Source organism: Notolepis coatsorum, assembly GCF_963971535.1.
Source record: "Notolepis coatsorum genome assembly, chromosome: 17".
Classification (NCBI taxonomy): domain Eukaryota; kingdom Metazoa; phylum Chordata; class Actinopteri; order Aulopiformes; family Paralepididae; genus Notolepis; species Notolepis coatsorum.
This window is the reverse complement of record NC_140181.1, coordinates 112,364,193-112,388,793: the sequence shown is the minus strand read 5'-3', so window position 1 is coordinate 112,388,793 and position 24,601 is coordinate 112,364,193. Positions and strand designations below refer to the sequence as shown.

The 24,601-nt window shown below is 45.0% G+C and overlaps 1 protein-coding gene across 2 annotated transcripts in view; it reads right to left on the bottom strand.

Moving 5' to 3' along the window:
* Window positions 1-2,611: 2,611 nt before the first annotated feature.
* Window positions 2,612-24,601, bottom strand: part of aldh9a1b (aldehyde dehydrogenase 9 family, member A1b) — a 69,580-nt gene continuing 47,590 nt past the window's right edge. For both annotated transcript variants that reach the window (XM_084332580.1, XM_084332581.1), the window contains 3 exons: window positions 23,267-23,408; window positions 4,958-5,070; window positions 2,612-3,613 (listed from right to left, as the gene is read on the bottom strand). In XM_084332580.1, the coding sequence (XP_084188706.1) occupies window positions 3,519-3,613; window positions 4,958-5,070; window positions 23,267-23,408 (350 nt within the window). In that variant the 3' untranslated portion in view covers window positions 2,612-3,518. The remainder of the gene's footprint in view (window positions 3,614-4,957; window positions 5,071-23,266; window positions 23,409-24,601) is intronic.

Sequence of the window (24,601 nt, the reverse complement as noted above, 5' to 3'; positions counted from 1 at the left end):
GTCTTTCCCCGCCATGCTCATTCTGCCGAAGACGCCGTAACACGTCTTTGATATCAATATTTCAAAAATCTGTGATCGAAATCATATTTCTCCCCCGGGGACCTGAGATATACTGCTGAGCTCCACTCAACTCTCTAACGGTTCAAGAGCGCCATCTGGTGGCCGATCGGCAGATCGCCCAAACAGCAAACCGGAAACTGGTGCTCATCCAAATTCGGTCCGACCACTCGCTATAGCTCCCGGGACTCCATCTTGACACACTGGATAATCGATCGCTCACCCTAACTCAATAAACAACATGATTTGGACGTATATACTATTATACAACCTGGAAATGGATCGGGTATTTCTCCATCCCATAATAGAAAAAAATGCTGTTCCACGCTCATCTGCCAATGGCACGAGGAAGCCACGGTGAGTTTCAGCGTTATTTTCTAACGTCTTCTATACTAACTGCTCTGATGATCATATGACCCACCCTAGATGAATGATATAACGTTGCCCACGGAATTATAAACGACCCCCCCCCCCCCATCCGGTCAACATCAGATGATACGTAGTAACTTCTAGAGGTACCTCCAGTTGAAATTTTTTATCTGGCACCGATCGCTATCAAACTGTATTTCATCATCAATATAATGCATTTGGGGCTATAAATCAAGTTCTGGAGAAAGCTGCAGAAAACGATAAAAACATACTTATACTTTAGACCGTATTTTAGTATGAATATGTGAATGAAAAAGTATAACTGTAACTGAGGGGTACAATTCCCTGACTGTATTGATAAGTATGGTATCATTAAACCACTACCGCTTTATGTACTTTAACTACTGGCCACACAGTACATGATATAGATATGATGAACACTTTCCCACCATGAAACCAAGTCCACACAAAAGTATAAGTCGAATATTTAATATATAGCAAAGGGTATATACAACGTTCACTTAATGACATTTATGATTTGAATGCACTTGTAAGGCAAATGAGTATTCGTAGGCAAATCAACATTGAATGTCCAATCTCTGGTTACGCAGGAAGCAAGTATACAACCTGGTTCTTTAGGGAACTATAGCGATGGTACTTAATGATTATAGCTGGATATACTAAAGGGGGGTCCTGCTGGTTGTAAGTCAGTAGGGGGGGAGGGTTAGGAGAGCCGCCGGCGATATCCCATCTGGCCAACGATTTCTTGGGAGAATTCAGAGTGCTGAACACGGTGCCCACAGAACCTTGGTCCACAGATGAATACAGTTGGGCCCTCTTGTAGACGGTAGCTGCCGGTCCACAACGAAGAGACGTGAGGCGACCTCACTCGGGGTAGAGCGCCGTCTCACCTGGACTCCTCTCGGGGGTAGTTCCAACACTCACCAGTGTTGGCTGTTATCCATGGCATAAATCAAAGCACCCAAAGCAAGTAGATAATCCAAGCCGTGTAGGGCTCGCCGTCGTCCGGGTAAGGTAATCCAATGTGCAGGTCCACTCGTCCTAGCCCAGAACTCCTCGGATGAAAGCACCACACGTGGTCTGCCCAGCCTGGTTAAGACTCTAGATAACACGAGGAAACGATGGGGGTACTACTCACTGTATAACTCTAACCGAACGATGCACCATACATAATAGACTATTATTAACTTAATAGAAATACGTCCCACTCAACGGTATAGTGCCAAACTATGACAATTCAACTATTAATCCACACGATGTCTCAATGCCATTCTGAGGCCAAGTTGACCATACTGCACCACACGTGTATCGTGGGTGAGGCTTAACGTCTTGCCACTAGGTTGGAGGGTAAAGAACTAAGGGCTAAGGGACTAAAAGAAAGTTCTACTTTACTTGCGCCATATATATATGCGCTGTGAACAAATAGTACCATTCGTCTTTCGCCAGACGTATTCCTACGCGGAACCGGGCTTGTAACGACATGTTCGTCGGCACGATTGAACTTGAACCAAGGGGCTTGGCTGCTGGCGCCAAGTTCTTGTCCAATGAGAGAATGAAACTATTATGGGCTGTTAGTAGACTAAAGGGATATTCAGTGTATATGTACAAGGAATATACAAGGGATATCAAACGATATACAAATACTATTAAATATATATCCATAAATAAATATATATATTCGGTTTAATCTGATCCTTCACAACAATAACGTTGCTACACCCTGAACAATAGATATAGGACATTGAATGGGCCATAATAATGTCAATTTAGCAATACAATTTAAAAAGTTATAGCCCTGCAAAGAAGGGGAACTTCTCCATAGACAAATAGAGATGGCGAGGGATGGTAAATTATGAATTTAACCATGGCTTAACCAAGTGTTAACCCGTTGCCTTAAACAAGACGAAAGTCTTTCTCTGGTCTGCATCCCCTTAACAATTGTGTGTATTGAGCCGTACTGTATTGTACCCATTCTGCAATCTGTTAATACAATTTTCAATCAATCAATCAATTCAATCAATCAATTTCCTCCTACTGTGCTCTATAGCGCCAATTTCAGCAACTAGTGGTCAGAAACTAAATACTTTTAATATATGGTGTTCAAAGGCAAAGTGGTGACTTTGATGACGTTATTAAGTTTGAAATGCAGACGCAAACATTTGGTATTCATGAAAGTTCATTTCCATTGTTCAAGAAATAAAAAATAATTACATTGTAAACATTGTTTTGTGAAATTGTACAAAAAAAAGTACTTCATTTGAAATGTGCTTAATGTGTAAGAGGTAAAAGAAAAGGACATATATATTGTACAGTATTATTAGTAAGTATTATACAGTATATAAGGCAGGAGTAAGGCAAAATAGGGTAGTGCAACTTCTGTACCACAAGGTGCAACTGATTTGTAAGTAAATTATAACAATTATAATCAAACTAATCAGCAGCAAATACCAATAATCCCTGATTGAATCCATTGGCACCAATGACTGTACTTTTGCAGTACTCTAGATCTCCATCTATCTAGAAATAAAGGTACACTTCCAATACTGAACGGATATACTGTAGTGTAGATCCTATCTACAAAACATACACTCCTCAGTTTCTTGGCACTTAATCAACAAGGGCCCATAGGGCCATGTCTTAGAATATGAGGAGGACACCTTTGATGTTAACTCTAACTGAGTAAGATGGACAGAAGGAGGAGCAGACCAGTATAATAGATCAACACTTGTGTACTCCGTTTGATGCATACATATATATATATATATATATATATATATATATATATATATATATATAAACACTAGATGGCTCAGGGCGGATATGAAAGTCCATTATAAGTATGCAGTATGATAACTACATCTCTGAAGCTATGGTTATTTCAACAGTACATGCACCACCATAGACGTTATGAGGGGCCGTGCTCCACCCTGTAGCAAGATGGCCGTCATGTGGCAACGTCGGTCTCCATTGGCCAGCAGTGCCGGGTGAGTCATCTAGTGATATATATATATGTGGCTTGGTGCACTCCGCTCCCCTCCAGACAGACAGTCTCAGCCTCTGGTCCTGTGTTTCTAGAAGAGACTGTCCACGTCGCCCATCTCCACATAGACAGTCTTCAGCTGGGAGTAGTACTCAATGGTCACCTGGCCGTTCTCTCGACCTATTCCTGGGGGGGGGGGGCATGCAAACTGATCAGTGGCGGAAACAAACAAATCTCTTTAACCACAATGAACCAAATTGTTAACCCTTTCGCTGCGACAACACAGAAGGTTAACCCTTTCACTGCCACACGACAAGGGGTTAACCCTTTCACTACCACACTACAGAAGGTTAACCCTTTACTATCACACTACAGACGGTTCACTACCACACTACAGAAGGGTAAACCTTCACTATCACACTACAGACTGTTCACTACCACACTACAGAAGGGTAAACCTTCACTATCACACTACAGACGGTTAACCGATAGTAATAGTAAAGCGTTAACCTTCTGTAGTGTGGTAGTGAAAGGGTTAAGCTATAATGTGAATTAAAATAATTATATGATATGTGAATCCATTCACAGATATCCCCCCCCCCCCCTTTGAGACCTATTATCCTAACTGTCTACCGCAGTCAAATGGGGAAAGTAACTCAAAACAGCAATCTACAATCAAATCAATGCATGTATTGAACCGATAATTGATTTGTAATCTGATCAGGACCCCAAGAATCAAAATGTAATCTAATCGTGAGATTCCCCTAATCGTGCACCCCTAAAAGGAATATTTGAACTTTTAATTGGAGTAGTTCTAAACTAAGAGCTCCATAAAACTAAGTTACTTCAGAATAAGTGCAGCTACTTCAGAATAAGTGCAGTTACTTCAGAATAAGTGCAGCTACTTCAGAATAAGTGCAGCTACTTCAGAATAAGTACAGTTACTTCAGAATAAGTGCAGCTACTTCAGAATAAGTGCAGCTACTTCAGAATAAGTGCAGTTACTTCAGAATAAGTGCAGTTACTTCAGAATAAGTGCAGCTACTTCAGAATAAGTGCAGTTACTTCAGAATAAGTGCAGTTACTTCAGAATAAGTGCAGCTACTTCAGAATAAGTGCAGTTACTTCAGAATAAGTGCAGCTACTTCAGAATAAGTGCAGCTACTTCAGAATAAGTGCAGTTACTTCAGAATAAGTGCAGCTACTTCAGAATAAGTGCAGTTACTTCAGAATAAGTGCAGCTACTTCAGAATAAGTGCAGTTACTTCAGAATAAGTGCAGCTACTTATTCTGAAGTGCAGTTACTTCAGAATAAGTGCAGCTACTTCAGAATAAGTACAGCTACTTCAGAATAAGTGCAGTTACTTCAGAATAAGTGCAGCTACTTCAGAATAAGTGCAGCTACTTATTCTGAAGTGCAGTTACTTCAGAATAAGTGCAGCTACTTCAGAATAAGTGCAGTTACTTCAGAATAAGTGCAGTTACTTCAGAATAAGTGCCGCTACTTCAGAATAAGTGCAGTGACGGTACCTGACATCTTGAAGCCTCCGAAGGGCAGCTCCACGGGGGTGATGTTGTAGTTGTTGATGAAGCAGGAGCCGGCCTTCAGGTGTTCCACCACGCGGTGCGCTCGCTGCACGTCCCTGCAGAGAGACCATTAACCAGTGATGGGCAGTATCTAGCTACAAGTAGCGACGCTACATAGCTTAACTACAATTCTCAGTAGCGTGATGGTAGCGTTGCTACTTTTGAACCAAGTAGCGTTGTCTGTAGTGCAGCTATTTTTAGAACGAAGTAGTGACGTAGCGACGAGGAAACGCTACACCGCTACTATCGGGAGAAACAGTCTCTAGACTATAAAGATTTGTGAGGAGAAAAAAAAAATCCCTGTAGAAAACCCACTATGATTGGTTGGTTGGTTTAGATATGAGTATGACGACTCACGATTGGGTATGGTTAGGCCAAAACATTACGGGTAGGCCAATCAGAGGCAGGATAGGGCGGGACTCCAGCCCCGCAAATCAGGAAGTGAAAATCGAAACGCAGACCACTGAATGAGAATGAATGAATGCAATTTAACAATAACAGATTACATGAACCAGTCCCCGCGAAATAATGGCAGAGGGATTCGATGTTTCCACTGATGGCATTGATGAAGATGATGATGTCAACAATAACAACAATGCCTCTCCATGGCCCTATCTGGACACATTTATGAGTTTGACTGAAAAAACGCCTAAAACATATGTGTTTAAGTGTTTATTGTGTCAGCCAAAAACTAAGCTGCTCTCAACTTCCCACACCTGCTGTGCCTGTTTGAAATATAGTTGTAACTAGTGTGCCTCAACAATATTCCATGCATCGTAATTTATTTTTCTCATAATCAGGTCTTTTTAATGATAATTTTTACATTATTACATCATTATTGTTATTGTTATTATTAACAATATTATTATGATGGTTGTATCAACCCTAAATCTGAGTTGGGGCAGGGGGGAATGCAATGCAGACAAACAGCTGCATACAGTGCGACCATTTCACTCACATTTGCCCATTCATTTTTGGACACATCAAAATGTACGTGTGCTGTCATAGCTCCACCTACAGGCCTAATGGAGAACACCAGGATGTGAATGGAGGGTGAATGTGAGGTATATCGTGTAAATACGTTTTGATTGATCGCAAGACTACACTGTAAAAAGAAATATAATAATAAGTTACCAGAACTTAAAAATATTGAGTTCAGTTACTGTGCATTAAGGTTTTCAGTTTTCAATCCATAATAAGTTAACAGAAAAATAACTACACAACCACATTATTTCAACCTAATACAACTATGTTTATTGTCATTGTTTTAAGAACACAAGTTGACTTGGTAATACTCACATTTTGAATAAAATTTTTTTTAACATGTGCAATGTTCAATGAAATAGAAAAATAAATAATACAATTTGTTGATTAATCCCACTGGTCACAATGGTGACCGTAATAATGTTTTTGTTATAAGGCTCTGCAAATGTTACTGAATGATGTAGCAATGTATTTCCAGCTAAATTGAAATAATAAACAAATAAAGGGTCTCAATTAAATATGTGGTAGTAAAAAGAACCTGTGGGAGGATTTCAACAAGATAAATGCGACTTTCGTCTTGTTTACATCAGGGTCCCAGTGGTTCTCAACCTGTGGATCAGGACCCCCAGGGGGGGTCCCCACATGATTTTGGGGCCATGGAATGTTTTGTGAGTTACATTTAAATACATTTGGTCATTTAGCTGACGCTTTCATTCAAAGCAACTTACAAATTGTGTACAACAAGTCAGCAGTAGTGGTACGTATCTAGCAGCCAAGGATAGTATTGTTTGTCTAGCAGTGTCGAGCTTGAGTGTTATACTCTGAGTACATACTGTAGTAGTATAGACATATTAGCATAGTTGGTAGTAGGGATGCACGATATTGATTTTTTGACACCGATATCGATAACTTTATGCTCCTCAAGCCGATATTTATTGTATTATAATTTTTTTTTTAAATGTATATATATATATATTTTTTTTATCAATTTTTTTATTTTTTTTTAGTATTTATAAGCTCCCACGTCATCGGTACTGGTATCGGTACTCGAGAAATTATGGAGTTTTTTTTTTAGGAATTTAAACGTCGCAAACTAATCTTGTTGGCCGTTGTCTATATCTCTCCTGCCTCTGTGTCTCTGCCTGCGCGAGGAGCGGGCTGTGCTGTGCTCTCTCCTCTCTTCTCCTCCCACACACACACACACACACACACACACACACACACATGGGTGCTGCGCTGCCGAGTACAGACAGCTCTGGACAGAACGAAACGTTCAAAAGTCTGGGTCTATTTTACTAAAGTCGATGCTGACAACGCTCGTTGCCACAAGTGCAACAAGACATTTGCCAGTAATGTATAAGCGCTGGTACTTGTCAATGTGGCTGGCGGGGAGATAACGTTAGCTCCGAGTAGAGTAATGGCTGACAATCCGGAGGTAAATAAACGAACGAGAGCTTCTGATTGGTGGTAAGAAGAAGAGGTGGGTGCAAGCGGTGGGACGTAATTGGCAGATCGACTGTCTGTCTCCGAATGTAACGTGACTACGTCACAGCCAAGAAAGGGAGCGCTGGATTTGTGAAAAACTCCCTGTTCCTAAACCACACGCTATCAGTTTTACCACAGTACTGGCAAAACGGGAGGAGGCTATAATAAAAACAAGCGCCCTTCATCCAAATCCACCCACACCGGATTTCTTTTAACCAAAAAATGTATTATATGTTATCGGAGCTATCAATAACGTTATCGGGTTTATCGGGATGACGTCATAATTGCTGATATCGGCCCGATAATTATCGGCCCGATAATTATCGTGCATCCCTAGTTGGTAGTAGTATATACATGGTAGCATAATAGTAAAATGAAGTAAGACAGTTAAAATTCAGATATTGAAGAAGTGTGTTTTTGGTTGATAAAGTGGGCAGATTTCAGAAGATGCAGAGTTTAGCAGCCTGCTACTAACTACCAGCTACAAGCTAACTGCTTGCTTAATTGACCACCTGGTGATTATGGCAACTCAGTAATAACGGAATGACCGCTAGATAATTGGACACACACACACACACACACACACACACACACACATTAAAAGGATGACACAAAAAGAGAGACCATTAACCCCTTCAGGTGCTCCACCACGCGGTGCGCTCGCTGCACCTCCCTGCAGACAGAGAGACCATTAACCCCTTCACTGCCACACGGCAAATGGTTAACCCTTTCACTACCAAAAGGGTTAACCGTTTCACTGCGACAATACAGAAGGTTAACCCTTTCACTGCCACATGACAAATGGTTAACCCTTTCACTGCCACACGGCAAATGGTTAACCCTTTCACTACAGAAGGGTTAACCCTTTCACTGCGACAATACAGAAGGTTAACCCTTTCACTGCCACACAACAAAGGGTTAACCCTTTCACAACCACACTACAGACGGTTAACCCTTTCACTGCAACAATACAGAAGGTTAACCCTTTCACTTCCACACGACAAAGGGTTACTATCACACAACCGACGGCGATGCTCCATCATTAGCATCATTAGCTCCGCGGATGGAGCATCGCCGTCGGTTGTGCGATAGTAAAGGGCTAACCTTCTGTCGTGTGGCAGTGAAAGGGTTAATAATATGGGTCAACTACTACTACTTCAGTGCCATGTAACCCATGTATACTGGTAGTGTATGAACTCATGCCAACGTGTAGCTTAGGAGATGTTTCTTTAATAGTTGTCATACAGAAGTACAGAATACTTTCATACAAAATGCTTCTTACTGTTACGCTCCAGAGACTGTGCTAGACAAGATAGTATCAAATAACATAATATAGCATGTAATTTAGAAGAAGAAAATGAGGTCACAGTGTTCGGTATAGACATATGTACAATGTTCTGAGTTACCATATAATATACAATACTATGCAGTGTACTAATGTACAGTACTATCTAGTGCAAAGCAGAAATGGGATGAGGTACAATTTAGGTACAATTTACAGTAAGGTGTACGAGTTGTAGTGCAATCCTTCATCAATAAATATAAAGTGTGGGGAGTGGGTGCTACAGTGTGTTTGTTTAAAGTGGGTGTGTGCTATAAAGTGTGTGGAGTGGGTGCTACAGTGTGTTTGTTTAAAGTGAGTGTGTGCGTGTGGATGTGTGTGCTATGTGCGTTTGGTGGTTGTTGTTGTGTAGTGTTCATTCATTGTTCGTTTAGCAGCCTGATGGCCTGGGGATAGAAGCTTCTTCTGAGTCTTTCTGTGCTCGCCTTGAGACTCCGGTATCGCTTGCCTGACCGCAGCAGTTCAAAGAGGCAGTTGTTTGGGTGACTGGAGTCTTTAATGATTCTCTTAGCCTTGCCCTTGCAACGCTTGTTGTAAATGTTCTGGAGGGTGGGGAGCCCCCCTCCAATTGTGCGTTCGGCTGAACGTGTCACTCTTTGTAGTCTGCTTCGGTCTTGTGCAGTGCTATTCCCAAACCAGGAGGTGATGTTGCCGGTCAAGATGCTCTCTATTGTACATGAGTAGAAGTTCTTAAGGATCTTCTGACTGACTTGGAACTTCCTTAGGCGCCTGAGGAAGTAGAGGCGTTGTCGTGCCTTCTTCACAACACTGTCAATGTGTGTGGTCCATGTCAAGTCCTCGGATATGTAGGCTCCGAGGTACTTAAAGCTGTTGACTCTCTCAACCGGTGCCCCGTCGATGCTGAGGGGGCTGTAGTCCTTGACCCCCGACCTCCTGAAGTCCACAATCATCTCCTTTGTTTTGCTGACGTTCAGGGAGAGGCTGTTTTCCTGGCACCATCCCGCCAGGACCTTGACCTCTTCCAGGTAGGCCCTCTCGTCGTTGGCAGAGATCAGGCCCACCACCACTGTGTCGTCAGCAAATTTGATGATTGTATTGCTACTCCGCTGAGCCACACAGTCGTGTGTGTACAGGGAGTAGAGGAGGGGACTCAGAACACAGCCCTGGGGGGCCCCTATGTTGAGGGTGATGGATGAGGAGGTGCAGTTGCCTGCTCTCACCACCTGGGGTCTGCCAGTCAGGAAGTCCAAGACCCACTGGCAGAGGTCATAGTTCAAGCCCAGGTCCCTGAGCTTGGCTATGAGTATGGAGGGGACTATGGTATTGAATGCCGAGCTGTAGTCGATGAATAGCATTCTCACATAGTTCCCCTGCCTCTTGTCCAGGTGTGATGCTGCTGTGTGCAGCACATGGGCTATGGCGTCCTCCGTGGACCTGTTGGGGCGGTATGCAAATTCCAGGGGGTCCATGTTGATGGGGAGGGAGGAGCAGATGTAGCCCTTTACTAGCTTCTCAAAGCACTTCATGGCTATGGAGGTGAGAGCTACAGGGCGGTAGTCGTTGAGGCAAGCAGGCTTGGATTTTTTGGGTACAGGGATAATAGTGGACTTCTTCAGGCAGGTGGGGATGACAGCCTGTTCTAAGGACAGGTTAAATATGTCAGTGAATACTGGGGCCAGTTGGTCGGCACAGACTTTTAGGACGCGGCCGGGGATGCCGTCCGGACCTGCTGCCTTCCTGATATTCACTTTTTTAAAGGTCCGCCTCACCTCATGCTCTGTTACCCTGAACACTGCGCCTCCATCAGCAGCCGACCCCCCCCCCCCCCATTGCCGTGGCTTGTGAGCTGGTGTTGTTATTACCAGCATCAAACCTCGCATAGAAGGTATTGAGGTCATTTGCTAAGAAGATGTCACTGTTCAGTTTGAGGGAGGCGCCTTTGTAGTCTGTCATCGTTTTGAGCCCCTGCCACATAGCTCTAAAGTCAGCTTGTTCAAACTGGAGTTCAATTTTATCCCTGTAGCGCCGTTTGGCCTCTGACACTGTCCTCCTTACGTTGTGTCGCGCCACCTTGTGGTCATTCATGTTGCCTGCCACTAGGCCGTCGTTGTATGCTTTGGTGCGCTCTCTCAGAGCTTCACGGACGGATTTGTCTACCCAGGGTTTTTGATTTGGGTAAACTCTCATTTTGGTAGTGGGGATTGTTTCTTCCACCGTAGTACAAACATAGTCCAGCACTGTTTCCGTGTAGACATTAATGTTATCTGTGTCGCGGAACACATTCCAGTCTGTGCAGTGAAACACAGACCGGAGCGTCTCCTCTGACGTCAAATCCCATTTCTGCACCTCTCTCGAGACTACAGGAGTACTTTTGATTCTCTGTTTGTACTTTGGTGAAAGAAAGATTGACGCGTGATCTGATTTACCAAAGCCACTATCAGAATGAGCCTTGTAGCCACCTTTAAATTGCGTGTAACAGTGATCTAGGATGTTACCGCCTCTGGTGTTGCAAGTCACATGCTGATAGAAGTCAGGTAATACCTTTCTCAGATTGGCGCTGTTGAAATCGCCCAGCACCAAAATGGCGGCGTTAACGTTCGTCGCTTGTATTCTATTTACCTCGTCGTGGAGTCTGGAGAGCGCGGCGTTGTTGCTGGCTTGCGGTGGAATATACACTCCTACAAGGATGATCGCCGTTAACTCCCTCGGGAGGAAGAAAGGACGGCACTTGATGGTTATATACTCCAGGTCTGGGCAGCAGTGGTTGGATAATTCCTTCACGTTAGTTGGATCGCTCCAATTTTTGTTAAACATGAAGGCAATACCTCCTCCACGTTGTTTACCGGACTCTGCTGTCCGATCCTTGCGATGGATAAAGAAGTGATCGGCTGGTTGAATTGCGTGGTCTGGAACCTCCGGCGTGAGCCACGTTTCGGTGAAGCAGAGAACGTTGCAGTCCCTAACGTCTCTTTGGTATTGAATCCTTGCTCGGATGTCATCCAGTTTATTGTCAATTGATTGTACATTGGCTAGCAATATACTGGGCAATGGTGTTCGGTGGCGTCTGGATCTCAGCCTGTTACGGATCCCAGCTCTCTTCCCTCGCCGTCTGGTTCCTCTGTTCCTGGGATCAAGGAACAAAGGATCTGGTCCTAATCTCCGGAGAATCTCTTCAGGCCATTGTTGTGGTTCGGAAAGCTGGTCCAGTGAGTAATCCAGTTGGTAAGTTTCCCGTAATCCAATGTCTATGAGTGACTGACGGTCATACACATTAAATGCACCAACAGTTGGTACAAACAAAACTCTAAAAACTATAAATATTAACAAAAGTAAGCACAGTCTCGACGGAGCGCACAGACAGGCAGCCGGTCGTTGCGGCGCCATCTTCATCAAAAGGTGACCCCATATTGAGCTCAGAATATTCCCGGGACCCTGCGGTAGAATTGCGTGTTCACATACCGATTATTACACATCACACACACGGAGTGAATAAACAATGTTTCATTGTTCACGGCCATATACTGTAAATCCCAGCCACCCTTGTGAGTCAGGCAATGGTAACTGTGTGTAGGAGGCTAGTGAGACTGCTCCACGTTCTGCACATCTTACCCCACAGAGTCAGGCAGTGTGTCCACCAGGGGTGTAAACAGTACCTCCATCAGACAGTGTGTCCACCAGGTGTGTAAACAGTACCTCCATCAGACAGTGTGTCCACCAGGGGTGTAAACAGTACCTCAGTGTGTCCACCAGGGGTGTAAACAGTACCTCCATCAGACAGTGTGTCCACCAGGTGTGTAAACAGTACCTCCATCAGACAGTGTGTCCACCAGGGGTGTAAACAGTACCTCCATCAGACAGTGTGTCCACCAGGGGTGTAAACAGTAACTCAGTGTGTCCACCAGGGGTGTAAACAGTACCTCCATCAGACAGTGTGTCCACCAGGGGTGTAAACAGTACCTCAGTGTGTCCACCAGGGGTGTAAACAGTACCTCCATCAGACAGTGTGTCCACCAGGGGTGTAAACAGTACCTCAGTGTGTCCACCAGGGGTGTAAACAGTACCTCCATCAGACAGTGTGTCCACCAGGGGTGTAAACAGTACCTCCATCAGACAGTGTGTCCACCAGGGGGCAGTGTGTCCACCAGGGGTGTAAACAGTAACTCCATCAGGCAGTGTGTCCACCAGGGGGCAGTGTGTCCACCAGGGGTGTAAACAGTAACTCCATCAGGCAGTGTGTCCACCAGGGGGCAGTGTGTCCACCAGGGGTGTAAACAGTAACTCCATCAGGCAGTGTGTCCACCAGGGGGCAGTGTGTCCACCAGGGGTGTAAACAGTAACTCCATCAGGCAGTGTGTCCACCAGGGGGCAGTGTGTCCACCAGGGGTGTAAACAGTACCTCCATCAGACAGTGTGTCCACCAGGGGGCAGTGTGTCCACCAGGGGTGTAAACAGTACCTCCATCAGACAGTGTGTCCACCAGGGGTGTAAACAGTACCTCAGTGTGTCCACCAGGGGTGTAAACAGTACCTCCATCAGACAGTGTGTCCACCAGGGGTGTAAACAGTACCTCAGTGTGTCCACCAGGGGTGTAAACAGTACCTCCATCAGGCAGTGTGTCCACCAGGGGTGTAAACAGTAACTCCATCATGCAGTGTGTCCACCAGGGGTGTAAACAGTACCTCAGTGTGTCCACCAGGGGTGTAAAGATAAGATAAGATATTCCTTTATTGATCCCCTTGGGGAAATTCAGGCATCATAGCAGCATGGGGGGGAGGGGGGGGGGTACAGGTAGTAAAACAACACAGTATACAGGTAGTAAAAAACAACACAGGCAGTGTAAACAATTTGATCAATATGGTCAATATAGTTTACTATCTGACTAGCTGAGGAATATTCACATTATTCACAGTGTCACATAAGGTGCAGTATGCATGAGGTAGTGTTATAATTTACTATCTACTGAGTATACATTATTCACAGTATCACGGTATCCACTGAAATATACATTATTCACAGTATCACAGTATCCACATAGGGTGCAGTAAGCCTAAGGTAGTGTAGGTTGTCCTCCTTGGGTTCCTATAAGTCCCAGGTCAATGTCTGGTAGTAGTCGCTGTCGCTGCCCCCTGTTGTGGAGCCTGGAGGCTGCTAGTCGCTGCCCACTGTTGTGGAGCCTGATGGCCGCTGGTATGAAGGACTGTACGAGGCGGTTAGTTGAGTGTCGGGGGGGAATTAGTCTGTGGCTGAACGAGCTTCTCATCTTGACTAGCTCGTCGTAGAGGGGGTGGTAGGGGTTCTCCATGATGGCAGCCAGCTTCCTTATCATCCCCCTCTCTGCCATCACCTCAAGTCTAGGTAGCTCGACTCCCACCACGGAGCTAGCCTTCCTCACCAGCTTGTTGAGCTTGTTGGTGTCCCTTGAGTTGATGTAGCCTCCCCAGCATGCCACAGCATAGAAGAGGATGCTGGCCACAACAGACTGGTAAAAAGACTGCAGCAGTTTGTTGCACACATTGAAGGACCTGAGTCTCCTCAGGAAGAACAGCCTGCTCTGTCCCTTCCTGTAGAGGGCCTCTGTGTTGTCCGACCAGTCCAGTTTATTGTTCAGGTGTACCCCAAGGAACTTGTATGAGTCCACCATCTCCACATCCACCCCTCGGATGGAGATGGGAATCGGGGGGGGCCTCTTCTTGCCCCTCCGGAAGTCCACCACCAGCTCCTTGGTCTTACTGGTGTTGAGTTGGAGGTGGTTGCTGTCGCTCCACCCCACGAAGCTCTCCACCAGGGCTCTGTACTCCTCCTCATCATCGTCGGTGATGTAGCTTACGATGGAGGAGTCGTCTGAGAACTTCTGCAGGTGGCACCCGCAGTAACTCCATCATGCAGTGTGTCCACCAGGGGGCAGTGTGTCCACCAGGGGTGTAAACAGTACCTCCATCAGACAGTGTGTCCACCAGGGGGCAGTGTGTCCACCAGGGGTGTAAACAGTAACTCCATCAGACAGTGTGTCCACCAGGGGGCAGTGTGTCCACCAGGGGTGTAAACAGTACCTCCATCAGACAGTGTGTCCACCAGGGGTGTAAACAGTACCTCAGTGTGTCCACCAGGGGTGTAAACAGTACCTCCATCAGACAGTGTGTCCACCAGGGGTGTAAACAGTAACTCCATCAGACAGTGTGTCCACCAGGGGTGTAAACAGTACCTCAGTGTGTCCACCAGGGGTGTAAACAGTACCTCCATCAGGCAGTGTGTCCACCAGGGGTGTAAACAGTACCTCAGTGTGTCCACCAGGGGTGTAAACAGTACCTCCATCAGGCAGTGTGTCCACCAGGGGTGTAAACAGTAACTCCATCACACAGTGTGTCCACCAGGGGTGTAAACAGTAACTCCATCAGGCAGTGTGTCCACCAGGGGTGTAAACAGTACCTCAGTGTGTCCACCAGGGGTGTAAACAGTAACTCCATCAGACAGTGTGTCCACCAGGGGTGTAAACAGTAACTCCATCAGACAGTGTGTCCACCAGGGGTGTAAACAGTACCTCAGTGTGTCCACCAGGGGTGTAAACAGTACCTCCATCAGACAGTGTGTCCACCAGGGGTGTAAACAGTACCTCAGTGTGTCCACCAGGGGTGTAAACAGTACCTCCATCATGCAGTGTGTCCACCAGGGGTGTAAACAGTACCTCAGTGTGTCCACCAGGTGTGTAAACAGTACCTCAGTGTGTCCACCAGGGGTGTAAACAGTACCTCCATCAGACAGTGTGTCCACCAGGGGGCAGTGTGTCCACCAGGGGTGTAAACAGTAACTCCATCAGACAGTGTGTCCACCAGGGGTGTAAACAGTACCTCAGTGTGTCCACCAGGTGTGTAAACAGTACCTCAGTGTGTCCACCAGGGGTGTAAACAGTACCTCCATCAGACAGTGTGTCCACCAGGGGTGTAAACAGTACCTCGGTGTGTCCACCAGGGGTGTAAACAGTACCTCCATCAGGCAGTGTGTCCACCAGGGGTGTAAACAGTACCTCAGTGTGTCCACCAGGGGTGTAAACAGTACCTCCATCAGACAGTGTGTCCACCAGGGGTGTAAACAGTAACTCCATCAGACAGTGTGTCCACCAGGGGTGTAAACAGTACCTCAGTGTGTCCACCAGGGGTGTAAACAGTACCTCCATCAGGCAGTGTGTCCACCAGGGGTGTAAACAGTACCTCAGTGTGTCCACCAGGGGTGTAAACAGTACCTCAGTGTGTCCACCAGGGGTGTAAACAGTACCTCAGTGTGTCCACCAGGGGTGTAAACAGTAACTCCATCACACAGTGTGTCCACCAGGGGTGTAAACAGTACCTCAGTGTGTCCACCAGGGGTGTAAACAGTAACTCCATCAGACAGTGTGTCCACCAGGGGTGTAAACAGTACCTCAGTGTGTCCACCAGGTGTGTAAACAGTAACTCCATCAGACAGTGTGTCCACCAGGGGTGTAAACAGTACCTCAGTGTGTCCACCAGGGGTGTAAACAGTACCTCCATCAGACAGTGTGTCCACCAGGGGTGTAAACAGTACCTCAGTGTGTCCACCAGGGGTGTAAACAGTACCTCCATCAGACAGTGTGTCCACCAGGGGTGTAAACAGTAACTCCATCAGACAGTGTGTCCACCAGGGGTGTAAACAGTACCTCAGTGTGTCCACCAGGGGTGTAAACAGTACCTCCATCAGACAGTGTGTCCACCAGGGGTGTAAACAGTACCTCAGTGTGTCCACCAGGGGTGTAAACAGTACCTCCATCATGCAGTGTGTCCACCAGGGGTGTAAACAGTACCTCAGTGTGTCCACCAGGTGTGTAAACAGTACCTCAGTGTGTCCACCAGGGGTGTAAACAGTACCTCCATCAGACAGTGTGTCCACCAGGTGTGTAAACAGTAACTCCATCAGACAGTGTGTCCACCAGGGGTGTAAACAGTACCTCAGTGTGTCCACCAGGGGTGTAAACAGTACCTCCATCAGGCAGTGTGTCCACCAGGTGTGTAAACAGTACCTCCATCAGACAGTGTGTCCACCAGGGGTGTAAACAGTACCTCAGTGTGTCCACCAGGGGTGTAAACAGTACCTCCATCAGACAGTGTGTCCACCAGGGGTGTAAACAGTAACTCCATCATGCAGTGTGTCCACCAGGGGTGTAAACAGTACCTCAGTGTGTCCACCAGGGGTGTAAACAGTACCTCAGTGTGTCCACCAGGGGTGTAAACAGTACCTCCATCAGACAGTGTGTCCACCAGGTGTGTAAACAGTACCTCAGTGTGTCCACCAGGGGTGTAAACAGTACCTCCATCAGACAGTGTGTCCACCAGGTGTGTAAACAGTACCTCAGTGTGTCCACCAGGGGTGTAAACAGTACCTCCATCAGACAGTGTGTCCACCAGGGGTGTAAACAGTAACTCCATCACACAGTGTGTCCACCAGGGGTGTAAACAGTACCTCAGTGTGTCCACCAGGGGTGTAAACAGTAACTCCATCATGCAGTGTGTCCACCAGGGGTGTAAACAGTACCTCAGTGTGTCCACCAGGGGTGTAAACAGTACCTCCATCATGCAGTGTGTCCACCAGGGGTGTAAACAGTACCTCAGTGTGTCCACCAGGGGTGTAAACAGTAACTCCATCATGCAGTGTGTCCACCAGGGGTGTAAACAGTACCTCAGTGTGTCCACCAGGGGTGTAAACAGTACCTCAGTGTGTCCACCAGGGGTGTAAACAGTACCTCAGTGTGTCCACCAGGTGTGTAAACAGTACCTCAGTGTGTCCACCAGGGGTGTAAACAGTACCTCAGTGTGTCCACCAGGTGTGTAAACAGTACCTCCATCAGACAGTGTGTCCACCAGGGGTGTAAACAGTACCTCAGTGTGTCCACCAGGGGTGTAAACAGTACCTCCATCAGACAGTGTGTCCACCAGGTGTGTAAACAGTAACTCCATCATGCAGTGTGTCCACCAGGGGTGTAAACAGTAACTCCATCACACAGTGTGTCCACCAGGGGTGTAAACAGTACCTCAGTGTGTCCACCAGGGGTGTAAACAGTACCTCCATCATGCAGTGTGTCCACCAGGTGTGTAAACAGTAACTCCATCATGCAGTGTGTCCACCAGGGGTGTAAACAGTACCTCCGTGTGTCCACCAGGGGTGTAAACAGTAACTCCATCATGCAGTGTGTCCACCAGGGGTGTAAACAGTACCTCCATCAGACAGTGTGTCCACCAGGGGTGTAAACAGTACCTCAGTGTGTCCACCAGGGGTGTAAACAGTACCTCCATCAGACAGCGTGTCCACCAGGGGTGTAAACAGTAACTCCATCATGCAGTGTGTCCACCAGGGGTGTAAACAGTACCTCCATCAGACAGTGTGTCCACCAGGGGTGTAAACAGTACCAAGAAATTATACTTAAGTGAAAGTATGGGTACCGTCTCAAAATCGTACTCAAGTAAAAGTCTGACTGGGAAGAACATCACTGCCTGGTATGGAAACAGCACTGCCCAGGACAGGAAGGCCCTACAGATCCTCTGATCTAGGTCTCCTCTCCATCCCTCGCACCAGGTTACGGACTTTTGGGGACAGAGCCTTCAGCGTGGCGTCCCCTACCCTCTGGAACTCTCTCCCCCCCGAAATCCGCAACGCCCCAACCCTGGACACCTTCAAATCCGCTCTAAAAATACACCTCTTCACCAAGGCTTTCCCCATCAGTTAGTTTTAGATTAAATTAGGTCCATTATCCCCTACTTTCCCTCATCCCCTCTTCCCCCTCCCCCCCTATTTTCCTTGCCCTATTTTTTGTCCTGATTGTAAAGCGACCTTGGGTTCTATGAAAGGCGCTATATAAATTTGATCTATTATTATTATTTTATTGTTACAGAGAGTGGTGCGCTCAGCAGAGCGTACTACGGGTATTGCACTACCACCCCTGCAGGTCCTATACAACAAGAGGTGCAAATCCAGAGCCTGCAAAACAATGAAAGACCCCCACCACCCCAACAACAGCCTGTTCATGCTGCTCAGGTCAGGCAAGCGCCTCCGTATACATGCAGCAAGAACAGAGAGACTCAGGCTCAGCTTATTCCCTCAGGCCATCAGAGTCTTGAACACTGAACTCTCCACACACAAGCACACATGAACACACACACACTGCATTCGCTCTCACACAAACGGTCACTTGAAACAAAATGGAAAGGTCACTTTAAAGAAGGAACCGATGTGGTTCTTGTATAGTAGAGTTTAGATATAGTAAGTATAGCATAAGGATATAGACTGTATTGTATAGTAGTGTACATAGGACCCATGCCTTAAATCCGTAGCTAACATTGTATTGCACTATCTCAGGACTAAAGCATGTCTATTTTATTATGCCTATCTTATGTCTATTTTATTACCTGTTTATTATGTCATTGTCTATTTTATTATTTTGTATTATTGCACAATCAAAGCGGGCATGGCCACCTGCATTTCACTGTATTCCAGTGGAGGCTGCTGACCAAATTTTTAGGTGAAGCACAAATTATTATATTATATTATATATTAAATTATATTTTTTAAACATCCCCAACGCTGCAACACCCCCATTCCTCCCAGGTGTCAGGCTCCTCATTCGCTTCCATTCATTTTGGGGACTATGTTTAAATATCATACTTCTGAAGTATAAACAAACTATACTGCTGTGACGATTTCAATAAAACAGACCATTCTGAGTCAACGGTATCCAAAACTGTACATTGGAATATCTAACATGTATTTACCACCTTCCTCTGCACCAGTGGAGGCTGCTGACCAAATTTTTAGGTGAAGCACAAATTATTATATTATATTATATATTAAATAATATTTTTAAAACATCCCCCACTGTGTGTCAGTGGTCAGTGGACACAGATGAAAACATATTAACATTAGGTGACAGCGGACCTGACCAGATGAAAACATATTAGGTGACAGCGCACCTAACCAGATGAAATCATATTAGGTGACAGCGCACCTAACCAGATGAAATCATATTAGGTGACAGCGCACCTGACCAGATCAAAACATATTAGGTGACAGCGCACCTGATCAGATCAAAACATTTTAGGTGACAGCGCACCTGACCAGATCAAAACATATTAGGTGAAGGTGACAAGGAAGCCACAGACTCATACCCCCCCCGACACTCAACTAACCGCCTCGGACAGTCCTTCATACCAGTGGCCATCAGGCTCCACAACAGTGGGCAGCGACTGCTGCCAGACATCCAACTAGAACTAATAGGAACCCAAGTAGGACAATAACACTACCTTATGCATACTGCACCTTATGTGGATACTGTGATACTGTGAATAATGAATAATGTATATTTCAGTTAGTTAGATAGTAAATTATATTGACCTATTTGTTTACACTGCTTGTGTTGTTTTCACTACCTGTACCCCCCCCCCCCCCTTCCCCCATGCTGCTATGATGCCTGAATTTCCCCAAGGGGATCAATAAAGGAATATCTTATCTTAAAAGGAAAGATGAAATTACCTACCTGGGTTCCATCCTATAGAGGCAAATCTTTCCTGTGACAAAATGGGATCCAATGTAATAAAACTAAGTCAACCAACGAACTAGATTCCTGTACCGGATCTCCTCTCTGGTAAACAAGAATACCTTGAAGACTCTAACAGGAGCACTCATTCAAGGGTACTACGACTATGCTTGCACCTCATGGTACCAAAGCACCTCAAAGGCACTAAAAAGAAGATTACAAACATCACAAAACAAACATGTCAGACTACTGCTTGACCTTACTCCTAAAACCCACCTCACCCCTGTCCACTTTGACAACCTAGGATGGCTTAGAGTAGACGACAGAGTACAGCAACTTGCAATGGGCCTGGTCTACAAGATACACTACACCACTAAGATACCCATGTGCATGTCGAAATACTTCCCAAAGGTCAGTGAATACCACGACCACAACACCAGAGGGAGTTCCACAAATCATGTTCAACCCAGATAAAATAATAATAAAAAAAAAAAAAAAGTCATAACTTAGAAATGAGATTGCATAGGTCTATGAATCGATATCGCGATTCTGTTTCGATTAATTGCCCAGCCCTATTGTGTGTACAGTAAGTTAGCTTGGTGATTATCATTGTGATGTAGGCTAAGCTGGCTAGCTACTGTTAGCATACAAGCTTTTACAAACATTGTAGCCTACTTACTTTTTCATCCACAACGTTTTTTCTGATCCAGATACATAAGTCCACTTCTTCATGTTGCTCAGTTGCTGGTTTATACTTCAGTCCTAATGTTGGCGCAAAGTTTAATTTAGCCTGACTTGACTTGTTATAGCTGTACAGCTTACTAACTACTAAACAACAATTAAACTAGCTAGCTTTCACATAGTCAAAACGGGTCCAGCTGCATGTCCGGAGGATAGGTTTAGCTCGGGCCAATCTCAAGTTTCTCAAGTTTCTTTATTAGTTGTCATACAGAAGTACAGAATACTTTTATACAAAATGCTTCTTTATGTTACATTTTGTATAAAAGTATTCTGTACTTCTGTATGACAACTAATAAAGAAACTTGAGAAACTTGAGATTGGCCCGAGCTAAACCTATCCTCCGGACATGCAGCTGGACCTGTTTTGACTTTGCAATGCAGCAATCTCTGATTGGATTTGCAAGGCTGCCAATCATATTCAACCTCCGTGTATTGGATGTCAAGGGCTGTCAATCATTCAATCCTCCATTCAATGGCAAGAGTTTAACTGCACAGACCGTGCTTAGATGAAGTTAATAGCCTATTTTGATTCGCTGTTATTTATTATTTATTTAACAATGGGTCACACCTGTGAAGTTTTCTTCACGAATAATTACTGCAGGCAATACTGCAGTGCAGGCCTGCTCAGAGCTGTCAATTTTGGCCATTTTTGAAAAAAAAAAAAAATTCACTGGCATTTTTTTTACAGAGGAAAACATTTATAATAAAAAATAATAATAATAATAATTAAAAAAAAAATATATATATATATATAGTTTTTATTTTATTTTTTTTATATATATTTTTTTTATATATATTGGTATATGTAAATGAATAATAATTATGAATTATGAGTGAATTTGTGTTTCACGTGTTGTCATAGAGAAACCGCCACTGCTGTATTCCCTGCAGAGCATGTGAGCGGCAGAGAAATCCGCTCTCGACGGCTTAAGTTCCGCTCTCATTCGCTCATGTTGGCCCCCCCCCCCAAGCCGCTCTCCGCTCGCTCAGCGCTCAACCTCATTTGCGCATCAAACTCTCCGGCGCTCCAGCCCGCTCAGCAGATTTTTTTCTTTTCTTTTTTGAGCATGATGTAAATTAGCTTGATTTGACCAAACTACAACAGTCTGCACCCCCTGGGCCCCTTAACAATTGTTTGTATTGAGCCGTATTGTATTGTACCCATTCTGCAATCTGTTATAACGTTTTCAACCATTCTACTAGCTTTACTATGCTAATGTTCGCTAGCCTAGCCGCAATGCTAAGTGTTTATACTGGCAGATCCCATTCACGTTAGCATGTAAGCTAACAACACCAGCGCTCTTTTTGTGAGACTAAACTCTCCGCTCTTGGTGGTACATTGTGTTGATGTTGGTTTCGTCCGATTGGTTGAAAATGGCCTTCATGTTTGAACTACATCGCCACCTATTGCTTTGGCATTGTACTACATGTATTACATCAGTTTAAACCACTGTGTGATCGTGTGCACTGAGCGGCTGGGAGCGGAGGAGAGCTCTCGCTCCGGAGTCACTATTTTTTTTTTAAAGCCCACTCCGCGCTCACTTCAAAATCCACCCGCTCCACTCCGCTCACATGCTCTGATGCCCTGGTATGTATGTGACAAATAAACCTCTTGAATCTTGTAGTATCTGGCTAAAAACACACTTGAGTAAAAGTCAAAGTGTGTCTACTTTTAAATGTACTTAAGTACTAAAAAGTTAAAACTTTTTTTTATTGGGGGGCAATGAAATGTTCCGTTTTGGCCTCTTCATCACTCGTACTATCGTTTGTGGCCATCTTCTGTAGCTTGTCACTCTGACTGTCTATTCTTCTGATAGCATGTGTTTAATCAAAGATCCCCGCTTTCTAGTCTTGCACAAGGACCAATCAGCATGGGTATGGGCGGGTTCATTTTCCATTGATGGGGATTTGATTGGCTGTTTTTAAATAACGTGCAGCCGCAGGATTAATAACGTTAGCGTTAGTTTGGCCAGAGGAACAAATATACTAATTAAAATAGTTGGAACTGTGAGATTTGTACTTTGTAGGTCTGCATTTTAAATATAAGGAGTAAAAAGTATGTTTTTTTTTTCTCTGAAATGTAATTGAGTAAAAGTACAAGTATACAAACCTAATAATACTCGAGTAAAGTACAAATCCCCAAAAACAGTACTTAAGTATTGTAACGGAGTACAATTACTCGAGTACTTTCCACCCCTGGTGTGTACCTGGTGAAGACGCCTGCGGCCAGACCCAAGGCGGTGTCGTTCGCCCTCCGCAGCACCTCCTCCTCCGTCTCAAACGACAACACGGACATGACCGGCCCGAAGATCTCCTCCTTCACGCAGGACATCTCATCGGTGCAGTTTCCTAACGGTGGTGGTGGTCGGGTGACAAATGACGAGAGAGAGAGAATGACGTTTAAGAGACCGTTAACACATTGACCGCCGGGCATTGTGCCTATCTTATACCACTCTCTGCCACCGTTAAGTGTTAACACTTTGATTGCCAAAAACGCCTCACCACTTCATTCCCCGCCATGCTCATTATGCCAAAGACGCCGTACCACGTCATTGATATCAATATTTCAAAAATCTGTGATCGCAATCATATTTCTCCCCCGGAGAATTGAGATCTACTGTTGATCCCCTCTCAACTCTCCAACGGTTCAAGAGCGCCATCTGGTGGCCGATCGGTGGATCGCTCAAATTCAGTCCGATCACTCGCTAATAGTCCCGGGACTCGAGCTCGACACAATGGATAGCAATCCGTTACCAATAACTCGATAAACAACATGATTTGGACGTATATACTATTATACAACCTGGAGATGGATCGCATATTTCAACATCCCATAATAGGAATATTTCTGCTCCACGCTCATCGCCCAACGCTACGAGGAAGCTACGGTTAGTTTCAGCGTTTTTTTTTAACGTGTTCGATACAAACTGCTCTAATGATCATATCACCCACACTAGATGAATCATCTAACGTTGGCCACGGAATTATAAACGACCCCCCCCCCCCATCCGGTCAACATCAGATGATAAGTAGTAACTTCTAGAAGCACGTCCATTTGAATTTTTTTATCTCGCGCAGATCGCTATCAAACTGTATTTGATCATCAATATAATGCATTTAGGGCTATAAATCACGTTCTGGAGAATGCTGCAGAAAACGATAAAAACATACTTATACTTTAGACCGTATTTTAGTATGAATATGTGAATGAAAAAGTATAACGTTGCTACACCCTGAACAATAGATACTTGACGTTGAATGGGCCATAGTAATGTCAATTTAGCAATACAATTTAAAAAGTTATAGCCCTGCAAAGAAGGGGAACTTATCCATAGACAAATAGAGCTGGCAGAGAAGGGTATAATGATGTACATAAGCCTGGCAACCAAAGTGTTAAGAGCAAAACCTAATTATTAAAAGCCAGTCCATCAATGTATGGATGTGTGAGGCTCTCACCCAAGACGCATGGAGTCATGTAGTATCAGGCTCTCACCCAAGACGCATGGAGTCATGTAGTATCAGGCTCTCACCCAAGACGCATG